Raw genomic sequence first — 16,322 nt, forward strand, 5'->3', positions numbered from 1 at the left:
TATTGTTGACTGGGGTCATACTACTATGTTGGCGGTGCTGAGTTTGAGACTATGACGCTTCAAGACCTAGCAGCCTGAACCATGTCTGTGGGAGCCACCCACTTCTCCATTAGCCACAATCACCGCCTTCGGCCAGTGCAAGTCTATGCGGGGCAAGCTCCGCCTATGGGAAAGGGCTTAGCCGCAATAGCAAGATCTTTCATTTTTCTTTCAAGGCGTCTTCCTCGTCTCCAAAGAAGCTCCCAGAATGGCTGCCCATCATGAAATGACATCAAGGGCGACGCAAGGATGAGCGGCTTCGAGGTCGCGGGGGTTGTCCTCGCGCTGTTTCCGATTATAGTGGATGGGGTGCGTACCTACAAGCATCTCACAAGCGGCCAATCACTCGAGTACTTGATCAAAGACATCCTTGCAGAACAAATAATATTTCGGAGCTGGATGGGGCATCTGTTAATGCCAAGTGTGTCTGTCGAAGCGCTGAGGGACATGCTCGACCCTAAATCGAATAAATTTGGCCGCTGGCAAGATCCGGGCCTGCAGTCAGCGGTCCAGCAATCATTTGGGACGACCACAACAGCATTTCTGCTGGTTACGCTCAATGATATTCACAAAGAGCTGTGCGCCATCAAAAAGGCGCTCAGCTACACGACACTACCAGATGCGGTAAGTCTAAAGCTCGTCGGCGCTTCTCTCCGCTTAGTTAATGATTCTGTGCAGAATACAATAGGCAGCCGCTTCAGCTATACCTTTCAAACAGCTCGACACACACGGGAAGACTCGGGGGTGAGGAAACGACTTCAGCGTCTTCAAGAGCTCAATGCCAAGTTAGGACAGGTCTTCGCAGTTCCCAAAGCGAACGCGGCACCCAGCGCCAATGCATCGGCCTGCCTCCCCTCTGTCTCGGGCCTAGAGCATGCTACCAATGTCTACCAAACCATTCGCAAGAGCTATCAGTGCAATTGTGAGGGTCCTCATCTGACAAAGCTTCGCCTTCCGCCCTTGAAAAGACGGAAGATTCGCTCTTACCATGCGAGGGGCGACCGCAAGAAACCTGTTTTGAATTTATTGTTCTCGGTCGAAGAGCCTGGGGATGACTATGAATCAATACAAGCGCCTCTCAGGATTCAGTCTGCCAGCCCCACAAGGCCTTCTGACCACAGTCTGGTGTCAACGGGCACATCTGATGAAGACTTTCGGATCGAAACGAGTCGATTTGCTATGTACAAACGAGCATCGAGTTCTGAGCTGTCTAAAAGCTTTTCCGACTTGTCATTGGTGGGCAGCAACATTTCTACGAACACCACTGTGACGAAATTTAGCGGCTCAAGAAGCTGTTCGATTTCCGTGGTCAAATGTATAAACCCCGCTGTAGAACAAATAGTCGACTTGTGCAAGACAATTAAGTCTGTGGACGTTTCCGAAGGTGGGCAGCAAGACAGCAAAAGCATTGGGGCATTACCGACAGTGGGCACTGATACTTATGAGCTGTTGGCCGATCAATCGGAGAAGGATTCATCGGTGCAGAACATGACGACGTTGGAGGACATCTTCACAAGTAACTCATGCAAGCTGGCCAGAGGAGTTCGCGTTGAGCTCGCTGTGCACTTAACTACTGCAGTCCTCCAACTTTGCTTGACTCCTTGGATTACCAGCTCATGGTCTTGGGGAGACTTCTCAATAGCGGGTCTGGAAGGCCGACAGCTCGACAATCTCAGCCTCTTCATAACCCATCAATTCTATTCGCAATACAAAGGCCATTCAATATCTTCCATTTCTGACCAAAGTGACTCAAGCCTTCTGAGGCTGACTCCAGGGGAGCCCGCTGTTACGCGACTGGGTTTCGCGCTCATTGAACTTGCATTTGGCAAACGTCTTGCCAGTATGCAAGGCCAATTTCAGAACATTAGCGGCGATCCTTACTATCGGGATCTCGCAATCGCCGCTGCTTTGATGAATTCGGGCTGTATTCTACACGAAGAAGGTGTTCGATACCATCAAGCGGTCTTGACCTGCCTGAAACAAGAGGTGCAAACACCAGATGGCTACGGCAAGAAGTCACTCAGCTTCAAGGACCCCATCTTCCAGCAGGATGCTGCGAACGCGATCCTCAAGCCTCTTGTCGACTTGTGGACTGATTTTGGGGGTGGAAGTGAGCCGTTGGCATAATTGATGCTAGTGATTCCCTGTGGTTGGTCATCTCAGAGAGATTTTCACTTGGATTGAATGTAAATACTGTGCACTCTGTCGGAGATTCAATTATACAATTATAATGTTGAAGTCTGATACTGCAGCGACCGCTTAGCGGTTTATCCTGCTTTAAAAGATGCGGGCCCTTTACATCGTTTGTGAGGAGAGGTTCTAATCTGCCTCGAGACAATGGCGTGCCTAAGGTGCACAGAACGGCAAATGCAGCTTTGGGACGGGCTGACTGGGTTATTCCGAGATGATGACGAAACTGTAATCATAACATCCATGCACGAGTTAGCAGCGGCCTATGTGATCTGTGTAGGCGCCAAGGTCAGGGCAGGAAGTTCGGGGGGATCGATAACTAACTTATCTAGTATTAAGGCATGGGGTTAGCTGCATCGGGAGGGGTACACTCCCTACACGTCAAGGATACCAAATAAACGAGAGGCTTCTGCATCCGAACTGATCATTGGTTTCCGAGAAAATATTGAACATGTTGGGTACGCACTTGATACACCATCAATTTGGACATTGATGCTGACTTCGGCAGACAGCAAGGGTGTCGAGACCAGACTTCAGACGACGGCCAAGTCCTCAGACCCTCTCCCCTCTTGGGTTGCAGAAACAATACGCGCCACCGAGCAGGACACACGCACCCAGCCGTGGCGACTTGCGTTCAGGGACCAGGCGAATTGCCGCTTTGACGACGGGAAGGATCTGGTCAAGGTCGAGAAAAGTGTGGGCGGCACGCTCGACCCTTCTTGTCCATTCAGAACTCAGGGAAGCAGCTTGGCTGCATGAGCTGGTACTGTACATACAATAATTTAGTCTCCAGCCGACTTATTCATATTCAATAACCGATGCCGAAGGATGCCTGGAGAGGTTGTGGATGTTGGCAGGAAGGGCTTTGATTCTGATGGTGGGCTGGAGGAGACTGAAGGCGCAGATTCATATGTTCTGGCGTCAATGAAGTTCCTACAATGGCAGTCGCTTTATGAGGTCGAAAAGCCCTTCCAGATCTTCATTAACATCCCAAGTCATGTCGAAGACAAGCGAACCACGAATCTCGTCTTCGAGGATAACCAACTGAAGGTAAAGGACGTTCGAGCCAGTGAGACCAATTTCTCCCTCGACCAGCATGGATTCATGTACTGCAACCACGAGACCGCCTTGAGAGATTTCACAAATCGAAGGCATGTTGAGGAGAGTTACCTACCAGAAGTTGAATCTCTGTTGCGACAGGAAGCGGATGGAGTGGATGAAGTTTTCTTCTTTGACTGGAGAGTCTGTGCAGACTCGTATCCCGACCCTGGCCGATCGGGATGCTAATTCCATCAAAGCTCAGAAAGAATGCCCCAGAGGTCGAGGGTGCCGTAATCGATTTGAATGACTTGACAGAGTGGCTCCGACCGGCCATGCATGTTCATGTTGGTGAGTGTCCCCTTGATGCTCGACTCACACCATTGAACCAGTTCTAGACCAGAGTCCTGCCGCAGTGCTCAACCGAATCCAACTTCAACTCAGCAAAGATGCCGATCGATTGCTGAGAGGCAGAGTGAGGGTCCTGAAGTACGTCGCATTGAGTGCATTTGATCCAAGGCACTGACTGGATTCAGTGTTTGGCGGCCTCTGATTGACTGCGTGGAAGACTGGCCGTTGGCAGTCTGCGATGGTACTACAGTTGAGACATCGGACCTTGTCGAAGCCGATCATGTTCGCAGACAGTATACTGGCTCGACGCTCTATGTCAAATTCAACCCTCGACAGAAATTCTATCACATGAGCAAGCAGAGGCGAAACGAAGTTCTGATCTTTAAAAACTTTGACTCCGACCTAAGCAAGCCGGCCTCATGTGAGTATTCCTATGTCTAATACTCGTTGGGATGCCGAGCTAAACGAAAGGATAAAGTTGCGCCGCACGCCTCATTTTGCAACCCACATACCCCAGAAATCTTTATCCCGCGCCAGAGCATCGAAGTGAGGGCATTGGTTTTTACGAAGGCAGCTTTAGAGATCTGATGATGTGTAGCCAGACACGAGAGCACGGACGATGCCAATACATTGAGATGTCCTGCTTGCGATGACATAATCAAAGGATAGGGGTAGGGAGATGTTGACTTGTTGGCTCTAGCCCTAGGCTGTGAAAGAGCTGAAATTCGAATGGCCCGATCAAAGATTATGAAGCCCCTAAGGGATAGTGAAAGTTTCCAATGAAAGGACCAGATGAATGTAGCCGTGAGAAGCATATATTGTAAGCAGTGATTGCCATCACCAGTCCTATGAGACATGGCCAATCAAGTTCAATGCATTACCTCCTTGATTTGCAACTTCGTATATTGTGTTACGCTCAAATCTTCTGCCCTCTGTTCTCGAGATAAGTTGCAACAGGGAACAGAAAGACGGAAATGTGCTCGCGATATTTGGGCACGCGAAGTCATGCGACCTTCGATTTAATTCGCTACGTTAATAATTCCCTCCCCCCTGGCGTAACTCTAGATATGAGATCCAAGCCCAGCCACCATTAAGTTGGATATACCTCTACACATAGACAGTCGATATTTTCGAAGAGAAGCGGCGGCGCTCAGCACTCCTGAGTAATTCGTGGGTGAGTGCTGTATGATCCTGCCTCAGGGTAGCCTCTTGTCAACAGTCTCCAATATAGCCGTTCAGCGCCACTCTGTTCATTTAAGAGAAATGGGTATTCTCTACGCTGGAGCTTCTTCCGCCACCGCCCCCTAAAGCCGGGGGAGACATCTTCCCCTTCTCCACTATCTTCCCTCTCGTCCTCCTTTTCCTCCCGCCCTTCCCGCCCAATTCATATAGTCGAAGTACTACTTCTTTATTCTCTGACACTTATCTTATTAAGAAAGATAGCCTCCTCGGTTTCCGAAAATTTAGTTTACGCTGGTGGAATTCCTCCGTAGTAAATACGCATACTGTCCATTGCGAAACTCTTGCAAATATTTGGAGGCTGTGCGGAGTTGCTGGCGCTGCGTGGTCAAACCAAAACCAGCTCTTGCGGCTTACTTACGCATCTAGATTGTATAATTTCTATATCAAAATGATGCTGAGCTTCTTCTGATTCTGGTAGTATAGATAAACAGTCTTATACGGAGGGCCTATAGATTGGCGTGCAGCCAAGCAGAAAACGGTTACAACCTCCAGTACTGAGGCGGAGCTATTATCTCTATCCACAGCCGGTAGAGAGGTAATTTGGTGGCGCAGATTTTTCGACTCCGTTCAATTCGATATGCATCAGCACGTCAAGATCTACTGCGATAACATGCAAACTATACGTATCTTGACGAAGGAGGCTGTTAAACTCGATTCGAAGCTACGGCACGTCGATATCCACCGCCACTGGGGCTGCGCCAGGAGATACAGAACGGCAAAATCGACCTAGAATGGATACCAACAGCAGAAATGCCCGCTGACGGCCTCACGAAGCCACTCCCTGCGCAGAAGCACGCAGCGTACGAAGCCACTTCCTGCGCAGAAGCACGCAGCGTTCGTCGAACAGCTCAATTTAGTCGATATATCGACTCGTTTGGCGGCAGAACCGCAGCAGGCGCAGGCGCCGCAGCACACAGAAACAGGGCCGGATATCGAAACTCTGCGCTATCCCTATTTAGGCGATACATAGCAGCATCGTGAGCTTCATACCAGGCTCAATCCGGCACGCTTTGACCCTGGGGGGGTGTGTAGAACCCAAAAATACAGTTTGCGCTTATTTTGCTACGTGTGTCACCAGCGTTTTGTTACAGATTTGATACGCGTTTTGCATCAGCCACGCATGTATTTTTGGTATCTGCGTTTCGCGCTATTTCGCTTGATATAGCAACTTTGTACGTATAAATGCGCGCTCCTCGCACTGAATTAGATAGAACAACCTGCTATTTCCACACTGAGATCCGTCGATTAGTCAGCACAGTTCGTCAAGAAGCTAATACACTCCTAAACGGCTCAATTTCTCGAAGCACCGGCTTACACCCACAACGGAAAAACTTAACTTGGCTAAACCTCGGACATGCAACGCAAAATCTGACACTGTGCCGGTAGTCGTATCTTACTTGTATCCGACAAAAGCGCTAAACTGTTACCATTGTTGTTGCTGGGTCTAGACTAAGGTTGGCTCATTCTGGGATGGTAGGAGCCATAAAAGCATACTGTCATATCTTGGATTGGTAGTATTCTCTGAATCAATGACGTACACATAAGATAGTCGTATACGCAAGCAGATACTTGTGCGACTCCCGTTTTGAAGGAGATTATCGTATAGCTAGCTATCCCGTCCGGTTCTTTGACATATAGTGGAACCCCAAGCACTTCTTGAATACGTGTATGGGCTCCTTCCTGGTTCGCAAGGACTTGCCCTAGGACCGAGCTAGAGATATCTCTGGCTAAAATATCATATCCCGGCATGAGCATGCCATACATCAAACGAGCGGACGTTTGGGATACGCCTTTCACGTCTCTCATATTTGATCGCCCTCAAGACTGGTTGCCATGTGAATCTAATTTCGCTAATTTGATGGAGATAGAAAGATATCTTCGGGCATTGGCGTCTTCTTGATCTGGGCCAATGTATTCCTGACTATTCACTTGATTCAAGGCTTGGAAATTCTGCAGTACCTGCAGTATATATGGTCGCAGTTCAAACATCGCGAGCTGGTAATAAGCAGGAAGGGTCCCATAGCACATTGACAACAGAAGACAAGATAAACGCTGTAGTGTCTGGTCCCTTGCGGCGGAAGAGATCCCCCAGACACCGATTGTAATGGAGGGTGGGACCCAGCTCCTGTATTGAGGGGCTCGTTGATATTCGTCGCCTGCGGGGGCCTGTGGGTAGGCACTCTTCGCTCTCTCTCTTCCTCCGCCACGTCAGTTTCTGAGAAAAATCCAACGTTGGTGGTAGACCACTTTGCTTTGAGACTATCCAATATATTCTTGGCAGGCACAAGATAGCTTTCCTGCGTATCGTTAGATGTTGCAACAATCATGCCATAAATGGCGCCATGTTGAGCATCAATTACTAATGAGCCGCAGTCTCCTGTCCCTGACGGAGTAAAGTATTAGTCATCCGAAACAGCAGGGTAGAGAGTAAAGCGTACGGCAGCATGTATCTATCGTCCAAATTTCTTGCATATGCGTTGACCCAGGGAGAATGATTCCATTGACGCGTCCTGAAGCTTGTGTCTCGAAAACGCCACTTGTACCGGCAACAACAACAATAGCTGAGCCGTCAGGTGGATTGTATGCTATGGAATCAACACTGACGATGTTTCCAGCAGGAGACTTGACCTTGTTAGGTTTCAAGGTTTTCCAAGAGTCTGGAGTGACGAGAGCCCAGTCCAGGTCAGAGCAGATGACAAGACCTATGTCTAGTTGAATCAACTGTTGACTGAGATAACCAAATCTTTTGAAGGCACTAGGGTCTGAAGAGGCGGACTCAGAGCTTACAGGGTGGTCGTCAGTATGGGAATCTTCTGGTTTTCGGAAAATGTACACGTCCTTGTCCCTAAGATGGTCCAAGATGTGATCACGAAACAATGGGGTGATATCGGACGATTCGACTGACCGTGGAGTGTTTCTTGCACTGGAACCATCCGTATATAGATTTGACGCAGTTGAGTCGTCGTCGTCGTCGTCATCCTCGTCGTCATTGCCGGCGTCGTCTCCATTGTCAGAGTGACCAGGATAAAAAACGTGCGCCGCAGTGAGAAGAAAGGGTACGTTATTGACGAGAATAACACCACTAATGGTGGCTCGCTGATATATTGAAGATGGTGTTTGGGGCAAACAAGGCGTCCAGAAAGGCAGGCCGCAAAGAATCTCTTGCTGAAATAATGTGTTATACCATTCATCATTTCCGGCGGTAAGCACAATTTTTTGGTCTTCGAAGAACGTGAAGCCGAAGCCAAGATTCAACTTTTTTAGGCACTCGTTCTGCTTAAGGAGCTTACAAAGCTTCCGCGCAATTCTCAATTTGGGGTGGAAAGTGACGATAGTAGGTTGTGCGCACTCCCAAGGTTTATCATTCGGATCTTGTTGTGCCTCACCAACCATGTACAATGCACAATATCTTGTCACTCGAGTATTGCTCTTGCGAAAAACCTTCTCATAGTTTTCCTTGTTATTGATGATGAGCAAGATTGCAGGTAACACCTCATCGTTCCATTTCTGCTTTAGAACCCCTGTGTATGCCCAGCCGATTTTATCGCCCAAGGCTCTTGATACATCCTTGTTTACCGAATCTTGTCTATCTTTCTCGGAGAGGGATTCCCAGTATGTCTTTTCTGCCATCAAGAACTTCGACGAAGGCGGTTTCGTTGACGCTGTTATAACAGTAATGGGACTTCAGGCCATAGTATGCTGGGAGCGTCGAAGCCTTTGCGAAGCTCTACTGGGAGCTTTCCTTCCCGATCACGAAAGATATTTCTTTCTTTCCATGACTATCCGATTCCAATATCGTACCTCTTAGCGTAACCCAATAGCTGAATAAAGCTGCTATCGCTGCCTTCGAGAGCACCAGCGCACGAGGCTGTGCATTTTGGGCTGTGCATGCCTCGCAAGGGTCTGACTTATCCACGGCCTTCATTGTGACATAGACCTCTCTGAATCGTAGCCAAAGAGAGTACTTTTGAAAAGGAAGGGTTCTCAGCGGATATGACTCGGCGCATAGACATTCCATATTTTCGAAGAGGAGCGGGGGCAGCGGGAAAACTTGAAGTTGGTCGCCAACTTTGTCTTGGCATTTGGGGCATAAACCTTACCAGCAAAGCCCAGCATTACGCTCACTCATACTTGGACCACTGCAACGAGCTGCGAAGCTTATTTGAAGAGGATGGGCTTTTGCGAGCTAAGAGAACCGAGATTGTTGAACTCGTTGGGTTAGTGAAACAGTCCCAGCATAAAACCGTCAAGGAGATCGAAGATGAAATTCGCAAAGCACAGTTCTACTGGATAGCTCCTCAGGCAGACGATGAGTCGATTCAAAATGTACTAAATTTCGCTATTCGGCTTTGGCTGTTTCTCGAGCCTGACTTATCTAACCAGGCATTAACCTTGGCTGAAGTCGTTGAACGGTCTCTGCCCAGGAAAAGCCAGGCTGAAGGACATACGAAGAAGCACAGAAAATCCAAAACTGTGTCTAAAGCGAAGGCACCCATTTTTCCTTTTGCACCAGAGAAGCTCTCCCGAGAGAAGGACCAATCGCTCATCTACCTTCCTGAGGATTTCTCAGAGAAAAGCCTGACCAGGAAAGGTGCAATCAAGCTTGAATGGTCAAGTTACTTGTCCGACCATCTTACTTTTATGGGCAAATCACGGTTACGGATCTTTCGGCATGCTTCCGCGATTCAGGGACATTCAACGCTTTTTGCAAGGTATGGAGAGCTGCTGTACTCTATATGATGGGCCGGCCTAACAAATTCTCCAGTCTTCCATACCCTCCCGGCTTCCTACAAGAAACAGAACGTACCTTAGCGTTGCTTTTCGACCCTGTGGGAAACGAGACGTCAAAACGCACCCGCAGGATTGAAAGAAAGAACCATGTTGATCTTGAAGCCGCAATTCACTCGTTGATTACTTCCGACGCCCGTCTCGATCTACGAACGTACCCTTACTGGCAAGAACGTCTTCGTGAAATATGCAGGGTCTATGAGGACGCTCAACCCAAGTCTCTCAGACAGTGGTGGTTCGACAGGCGTAATAGGTTTAATTGGGCTACGCTATGGGCCGCGATTGTTGTATTCTGCTTGACCATGATTTTTGGGTTGATCTCTTCCGTTACAGGCATCATGCAGGTTTACGCTTCGTTTCGGGCTTGATGGTGACTGTCGCCACCTTGTGGTACTATATCGTCTACCATGTAATGTGCGTGTATCCATGTGGCTGCGTAATTCACCTGGACAAATACCCTGCTTTTCCCTTGTTCTTCTGTAAGGCTAGTTTGCTACTCCTGGCCCGCGGCTACCTATTGTCTTGTTATTGATGTTGATGAATATCAGCATCTTGGTCGGCTCTTTAGCCAGCCAGGGTTCATTTTCCTTCCTCGCCGCTTCCAGTCTCTCAGAACTATAAGCGTCATCACCGCATTCTAGCTTCGCCTCGATGCGCAGATGGTCTCCGCATAGTCCTTGAATGGTCCGAATAGATTCCAAGGGGGGTATTCACACATCGCCAGAAACCAGGCGAAACACGGTGGTCGAATGCGTCTCTAGAGAGAGTCTGGTGTCAGCAAGTTGGCGAGCACCATCTATCATGGTCGAAAGACGTTGAGAGAGTGTAATATCAAGTACGGCTGTTTCCAACAAATGTCTCCGTTGATGCACACCGCTATTCCGCAGCTTGCATAGCGCCCCCTATATGATAAGTAGAAATGAGATATTGAGCCAACTTACCTTTCCGGGCCCTCCGGCCTTAGACTCACGTCCCTGGCGTATTCCGACAGGGGCTGGTGGCATAAATGCAAATAATAAGTGAAAAGGCAAATAATCTATTCAATACAAGAACCCACGGTTCACAATGCATATTCGACTATTGAAACTGATATACTTGATCTCTGAGCCATTGAGTGTATTCTGTTCCCTATTCGAGTAAGGGACCGGAGGACATTCGGACCAAACTGAATTCCAACCAAATCAGCGCATTTGCCTATTGAGTTAGCGTCAGGAACTTTGAACACCAAACTGCCAAGATCTCCACAAGAAAGAATTTTCAACCACGTTGCCGTTGAGATGCCATCAGCTTCCTGACATACCTTATCAAGATGCGTGCTCTCACGGATGTGGAGACGCAAACGCTGTTCTCGAAGCTGGCCAATTACACCGGCCGCTCTCTGAACCAGCTCATAGCACCCACAACCTCGAATGGCGAGACAGATGAGGACCGCTATGTCTTTCGGCTGCACGAGTCTCGGGTCTACTATGTGCGTTTGTCACTCGCGAATCTGGCCACGTCGATAGCACGCGAGAATTTGCTGTCTTTAGGGACCTGCTTGGGCAAATTCACGAAGACCGGTAAATTTAGGCTACATATCACTGCCCTCGATGTCATCGCCCCCCATGCAAGATACAAGATTTGGGTCAAGCCGAATGGCGAGATGCCTTTTCTGTATGGTGGAAACATAGTCAAGGCGCATGTTGGAAGGTGGAGTGAGGATTGCCCGGAACATCAGGGCGTTGTGGTACTGGGCATGGATGATACTCCTCTGGTAAGCAGATCCTTGAATTGTTGTGAGCAACCTCTGAGATTTATACTCAGGGCTTCGGCGTCACCGCAAGATCTACTGCAGAAGCAAGAAAGATGGATCCCACGGGCATCGTTACGTTTCGTCAAGGAGATGTCGGCGAATATCTCAGAGAGGTAAGTGCTTTCAATGCTTTGAGCTGTTGCTATTTGCTCATCAATATTAGGAGGACACACTCTTCGTAACGTGACTAAGATTTGCGCGCCATGTTTTTGCTTTCTGCTTCAGATACTCTCGTCATTCTTTGCTTTTTGAAGCCGGATTCCGCGGTTCTTACAAAAGCTGCTGCAGCACTGGGCACCTCTACTCTGGCTGCCTTCATGAGATATCTTGTCTCCCACCATCTAACAGGACTCAGCATCTGATATGCTCATTGCTGTTCTGCTTTTCCAGGGCATGCAGTCTGAACAGCTGGTCCCTAGAGGTTCACAGTGGACAGGTGCGGCACGGGGTTTATGTAAATCGGAAGCCCCTCCCTGTTCGAAATCTGTCCCTTCTTGCCGTGAACGAGGCATTGAGAAGAAATGCGGACGCCAGTCTATCAGGAGCGCTGGAGTACTCGGAAAGACACTGGGTAAATTCGTCTCGGTACGGGCATAAAGAACTGGAAAAGGCTCGTAGGTCTTGACGTTCAAAGATCAAACTCCGGTCTTTTTTATGCCATCTGTCAGTGGCAGCGACCATCCCGAGTACATCAAGCAATGAAATGAATAGTAAATAAGGAGCTATCTCGGAGGCCATATTGCTGGCAACAGAAGCAGCAGAAACCAGTATAGAGCTCGGGGTGTGCCACAAAACCCAATTTCTGGATGCACTGCCAGCTCCTGTTCACAAAACAGTATTTTTTTTCTCAGCAATGGATCTACAGTCAAAACTTTGACCACTTCCTGGTTGCTAGATATGTGAAGAGCCTCGAGTTCACCGTCTACCTCCAGTTCAATCACCTTCGAGCCGACACAAGCTGAGGAGAAAGAGTACACAGGGAATATTCAAATTGTTCATTGGTTAACTTTGCGTGCAGAACCAGCTGTGGTTCTATCCAGAAGGTGCAAGTCTGCAACCTGATGAAGACAACGAATCGCTGAATGACAGAGCATTGACTTTGACAGTTTCGTGCACACGAGATTTCACAACCAGGGCTGCCGCCACCAACTTTTCAACTACCAAGTCATTATCTCCCAAAAGCGTTCGAAAGCTATATCCCAACACCTTCTACATCTCACAGCTTACTCCCAGTCCCCACCCTTTCCTTTCCACCCCCCTCTCCCTTGCACCCAAAAACAACCTCCTCCACCCACCCCTTAATCACCTCATTGACCTCCGCCGGACTCTCCCAATGCGCAAAATGCCCCACCTCAACCTCCCTCCTCCTCAGCCTCGGCAACAGCCCCTTCGGCCCCTCCCCACCCTCAACCATATGCCGCGCCATCTCAGGCCTCAACGCCTCATCCTTGGTAGCCAACACAAACAGCACCTCCTGCTCCAGCCTTGGCAGCTCCTTCACCTCGCCAAACCTGAAAATATATTCCCACTCATCCTCCCAATTGATCTCATGCGTCCGATACCAATTACAGGGGCCATGCAACCCGTTCCGCGAGAACTCAGAGGCGTAATACTCCAGTTCCTCCTCACTGAGTGACGGAGTATGACCGAGCTTCTCGAGTCCAGCCAGATTGAAGCCGGCGTTGGGGTTGAAGACGACCAAAGCAGGATCCGCGGGTTTGCCGCCGTAAGCGGCGTTGAGGAAGGATTTTATCTGGGAGCGGGTCTGGATGGACTCTTCGATCGCGCCGGAGGAAAATTGGTGTTGGTAGCTGAAGTTGGGGACTGTGGTGCGGGTTAGGAGTTTGAGCGGGGTGTAGGTCGGTTGCGGGGCGAGGTAGGGGGTGCAGATTGAGAAGACGTGAGTTACTAGGGTGGGATGGTAGAAAGCGAAGCGGTAAACTATCCCGCCACCCCTGGAAAAGGGAAAGGGGTTAGTTGGACAGAGGGTCGGGAGAGGTGGAGTTGTCCGGTTTTGAGAAGGGGGGGGCATTGAGATGGTGAGGAGCGGGAGGTTGACTTACCAATCGTGTCCACCAATGATAATTCTATCAACGCCGAGTTGTCTCGCCAGCTCGGCCATGTCGTCGCTGATCCGCTTGAAGCCGTAGTCTCGCAAGGTATATGGAGGTGCGTCCTGCCGAATAGTCATCAACATCTACTTTCTAAAACCGGACCTTAGAAAAAGAGTGCTGATGGTGAAGACTCACCGTCCTACCATAGCCCATACAGTCCGGCGCCACGACCCTCAAGCCCAGAGATAGCAGCATGGGGATCTGATAGCGCCATCCCATCGAGATATCGGGGAAGCCATGGAACTGGAGGAAATAGACCTAATCAGCACAACGTCCTCGTATAGATTGTGCTAGAAGCGGTAGTGAGAGTGATGGGCGCATGACGTACGAGGAAGATGGTCCCTCGACAGCCTTCCCTGGGTTCGCCGTAGAGGTATCCTATAAAGGAGCAAGAGTATTAGCCGGCCGGCGCGCGGAATGAAAGGTGTGTAGGGAACAATCTTTCAATCATGGCGCCCAGATAGAACCATGGACGGAGAAGCTACGATTGAGGGAGGCCATTCATGCAGAAATGAAATAATACTGCTGGTGAGAACAGAGATTGTAGATGCAATACCATACGTCCTGCCGTTCAGATGGGCAGATCGTTTCTGGACGCGTGGGTCGTCCCACACATTGATCTTGTCTACAGACATGTTGGATCTGTAGCTACTACTGGGACGGAGTGAGGTGGATTAATCTCAGCACAGAGAGGGCAGCGCAAGGACGTATGCTTTCGCCTAGTTACTCTCGAGAAGGATTCTCAGCATTGTCGCCAGTCCAATAACGATATGGAATTGTTGGTTAGCTAAGCCAAGTAGCTGAGGCAGTTCTTCCGCTTCCTATTGGAGCAATTCAAACTCCCGCCTCCTGTGCGTCCGTAGTCCCGCCTTAATTACTGGTGGAGCATGCCTGCAGTATAACGTGAAGGGGATGGCGTCGGTCCTTACAAAGGGATTAAATGTCAGATAACGTGGGCATTGGATTGTCGATCAGTCACAACGGATGGATCCGTTGCTCATATAGTTGGGTCCTAGATGTAATAAAATTGACACTTCGGTCAGATGGTGCAGTATTATTGTGTAATTTATACATCAGTGGGAGGATCTTGCAGATCGGTGGGTGAAGCCAGACACTGGCCTCGAGCCATTGCTCGTGAAGCTGAATAAGGAAGAGCTGAACGGAACTGACAGTGAGAAAAGTTTAGAGGGGGCTACTGAGAAGTGATTTGACCCGAAGGACCTGCTCTCTCGCTCATCTGGACTGGTGTCTATTCCTTTCCGGTGCCCACAACAATGACGGTTGAGGTGTACCGCATCCGAATTGAATATGCTGCAAGTGATTCTCTCAATATATCACATCATCTTCTTGCCCTTCCACAAGCTCCTCACCTCCATGATCCTCACTGGTCTTCTCCTCCTGCTTTCTAGCCTCATCTTCGAGAGCACTGGCTTGAGTTTCCGTATTGTCATCATAATTAACAGCATCGACTTCAAGGACACTGCTCCCTGTGGTTGCCTGTTCTTCGTTAGTAGCATCAGCACCCACCAATTCCGCCTTCGGCTGCCCATCCTGCTTCGTAACGTTCTCTTCATTTCCAGGCTGTTGTGGAGGTTGAGCACCATCGATTTGGCTGGCAGAGAAAGAAGGGTGCTGCCCCTCGTTTTTCTTGTTGTCTTCGTCTTCTTTCCTCCTCTGGTGCTCGTTGACTTCATTTTCAACAGCTTTCTCGGCAGCTTGGATCTGGCCCTTGATTCGGTCCTCTTCCTCTGCTCGGAGCTCCCAAGGCCTGTAAAACTGAAAACATAGTAAGCTTATATGTTTTTGCGCGATTGCATTGTTTTAGCCCACCAATGTTGGTTCAGCCCTCGTTTCCAAGAAATGCGCTCGGGCCAGCAGGTTGCTGTGTCGTAATTGCGTCTGCTCCCTCTATCAGCACAGTCCCACCGACAGTAGGGCAATTCTTTACACTCTGCTCCTCCCAGACTTTTTCTTCCTTCCTTCTCGCTATGTCGAGCTTCTCCCGCTTCCTCCTTACTTCATCTTCGAGTTCTTCATCTCGTTGCTGCAGCTTCCCTAGCTGCTTCTTCTCGATATCAGCTCTCCGTCTTTGTGCTGTGGTAGTGGAGCTTTGTGAGAGCGTGCCTAGTAATGCGCCAAACAATCGCTGCCCTCTTTTCCGCTCCTCGACAGCTCCACTACCTGTGATTGATGGTTTCCTTCGAGGTGGAGATGCTGCAGAAGGGGTAACGGTATATCCATCGGAATCTTTGCGGAGCTGACCCTCTAGACGCGGACGCTTGAAAGAATCATGGTAGAGTTCTGCGGACTGGCGGCGTTTATGGAGGGGCGAGGTAGGGGAAAGGTCTTCGGGCTCAGGGACAATGACTGCGGAGGATATCATGATACTATGAGGACAATTAGAATTTTCCGTAGCTGACCCTAACTACCATGGCGCGAATAAGTATGAACGATGTGTTGTTATCTTCAGCTAGTTTCATCTTTAAGTATGTTGGAGCTTAAGAGCAAGGAATGATTGATCAACTCAAGGCTGTGAACCAAAATGACTTTTCTGTCATATCATCTCCCAAATGTGAAAGTACTGCCAAGCTCGATCAATTGGCTGTAAAGTGCTGTAAGCTTAAATATGCGGGCCGCGGGAATCACTATTCTAATTGGTGTAAAGTCTAGCATTACTGCCTTCTTAAGTTTAGTTGAGAAATAAGCAGTGCTTGAGTGGGCGAAGACTGCAGCATCTTGCTAAGCTGTACTCTATCAAAATTGAAAAC

The 16,322-nt window shown here is 49.1% G+C and overlaps 8 protein-coding genes across 8 annotated transcripts; 5 read left to right on the plus strand and 3 right to left on the minus strand.

The window, feature by feature from the left end:
* Positions 1 to 288: 288 nt before the first annotated feature.
* EPUS_08141 (uncharacterized protein) lies at positions 289 to 2,166 on the plus strand (the record flags this gene model as incomplete). The annotated part of the gene is made up of 2 exons (XM_007804920.1): positions 289 to 663; positions 718 to 2,166. 2 exons carry the CDS (start codon positions 289 to 291, stop codon positions 2,164 to 2,166), a joined length of 1,824 nt encoding a protein of 607 aa, XP_007803111.1.
* Positions 2,167 to 2,376: 210 nt separating this feature from the next.
* On the plus strand, positions 2,377 to 2,988 carry EPUS_08142 (uncharacterized protein; the record flags this gene model as incomplete). Its single annotated transcript, XM_007804921.1, has 3 exons — positions 2,377 to 2,517; positions 2,581 to 2,687; positions 2,742 to 2,988. The coding sequence occupies 3 exons, from the start codon at positions 2,377 to 2,379 to the stop codon at positions 2,986 to 2,988; spliced, it is 495 nt and encodes a 164-aa protein (XP_007803112.1).
* A 69-nt stretch (positions 2,989 to 3,057) lies between these two features.
* EPUS_08143 (uncharacterized protein) lies at positions 3,058 to 4,206 on the plus strand (the record flags this gene model as incomplete). Its single annotated transcript, XM_007804922.1, has 5 exons — positions 3,058 to 3,471; positions 3,528 to 3,618; positions 3,666 to 3,756; positions 3,804 to 4,039; positions 4,097 to 4,206. The coding sequence occupies 5 exons, from the start codon at positions 3,058 to 3,060 to the stop codon at positions 4,204 to 4,206; spliced, it is 942 nt and encodes a 313-aa protein (XP_007803113.1).
* A 3,057-nt stretch (positions 4,207 to 7,263) lies between these two features.
* Positions 7,264 to 8,490, minus strand: EPUS_08144 (uncharacterized protein; the record flags this gene model as incomplete). The annotated part of the gene is made up of 1 exon (XM_007804923.1): positions 7,264 to 8,490. The coding sequence occupies one exon, from the start codon at positions 8,488 to 8,490 to the stop codon at positions 7,264 to 7,266; it is 1,227 nt and encodes a 408-aa protein (XP_007803114.1).
* A 363-nt stretch (positions 8,491 to 8,853) lies between these two features.
* On the plus strand, positions 8,854 to 10,016 carry EPUS_08145 (uncharacterized protein; the record flags this gene model as incomplete). Its single annotated transcript, XM_007804924.1, has 2 exons — positions 8,854 to 9,572; positions 9,626 to 10,016. The coding sequence occupies 2 exons, from the start codon at positions 8,854 to 8,856 to the stop codon at positions 10,014 to 10,016; spliced, it is 1,110 nt and encodes a 369-aa protein (XP_007803115.1).
* A 941-nt stretch (positions 10,017 to 10,957) lies between these two features.
* On the plus strand, positions 10,958 to 11,627 carry EPUS_08146 (60S ribosome subunit biogenesis protein NIP7; the record flags this gene model as incomplete). Its single annotated transcript, XM_007804925.1, has 3 exons — positions 10,958 to 11,401; positions 11,452 to 11,553; positions 11,604 to 11,627. 3 exons carry the CDS (start codon positions 10,958 to 10,960, stop codon positions 11,625 to 11,627), a joined length of 570 nt encoding a protein of 189 aa, XP_007803116.1.
* Positions 11,628 to 12,656: 1,029 nt separating this feature from the next.
* On the minus strand, positions 12,657 to 14,189 carry EPUS_08147 (uncharacterized protein; the record flags this gene model as incomplete). Its single annotated transcript, XM_007804926.1, has 5 exons — positions 12,657 to 13,395; positions 13,504 to 13,616; positions 13,690 to 13,812; positions 13,883 to 13,932; positions 14,111 to 14,189. The coding sequence occupies 5 exons, from the start codon at positions 14,187 to 14,189 to the stop codon at positions 12,657 to 12,659; spliced, it is 1,104 nt and encodes a 367-aa protein (XP_007803117.1).
* A 691-nt stretch (positions 14,190 to 14,880) lies between these two features.
* On the minus strand, positions 14,881 to 15,937 carry EPUS_08148 (uncharacterized protein; the record flags this gene model as incomplete). The annotated part of the gene is made up of 3 exons (XM_007804927.1): positions 14,881 to 15,330; positions 15,385 to 15,453; positions 15,503 to 15,937. 3 exons carry the CDS (start codon positions 15,935 to 15,937, stop codon positions 14,881 to 14,883), a joined length of 954 nt encoding a protein of 317 aa, XP_007803118.1.
* Between the last annotated feature and the right edge of the window lie 385 nt (positions 15,938 to 16,322).

Source organism: Endocarpon pusillum (genome assembly GCF_000464535.1).
Source record: "Endocarpon pusillum Z07020 unplaced genomic scaffold scaffold3698, whole genome shotgun sequence".
Taxonomy (NCBI): domain Eukaryota; kingdom Fungi; phylum Ascomycota; class Eurotiomycetes; order Verrucariales; family Verrucariaceae; genus Endocarpon; species Endocarpon pusillum.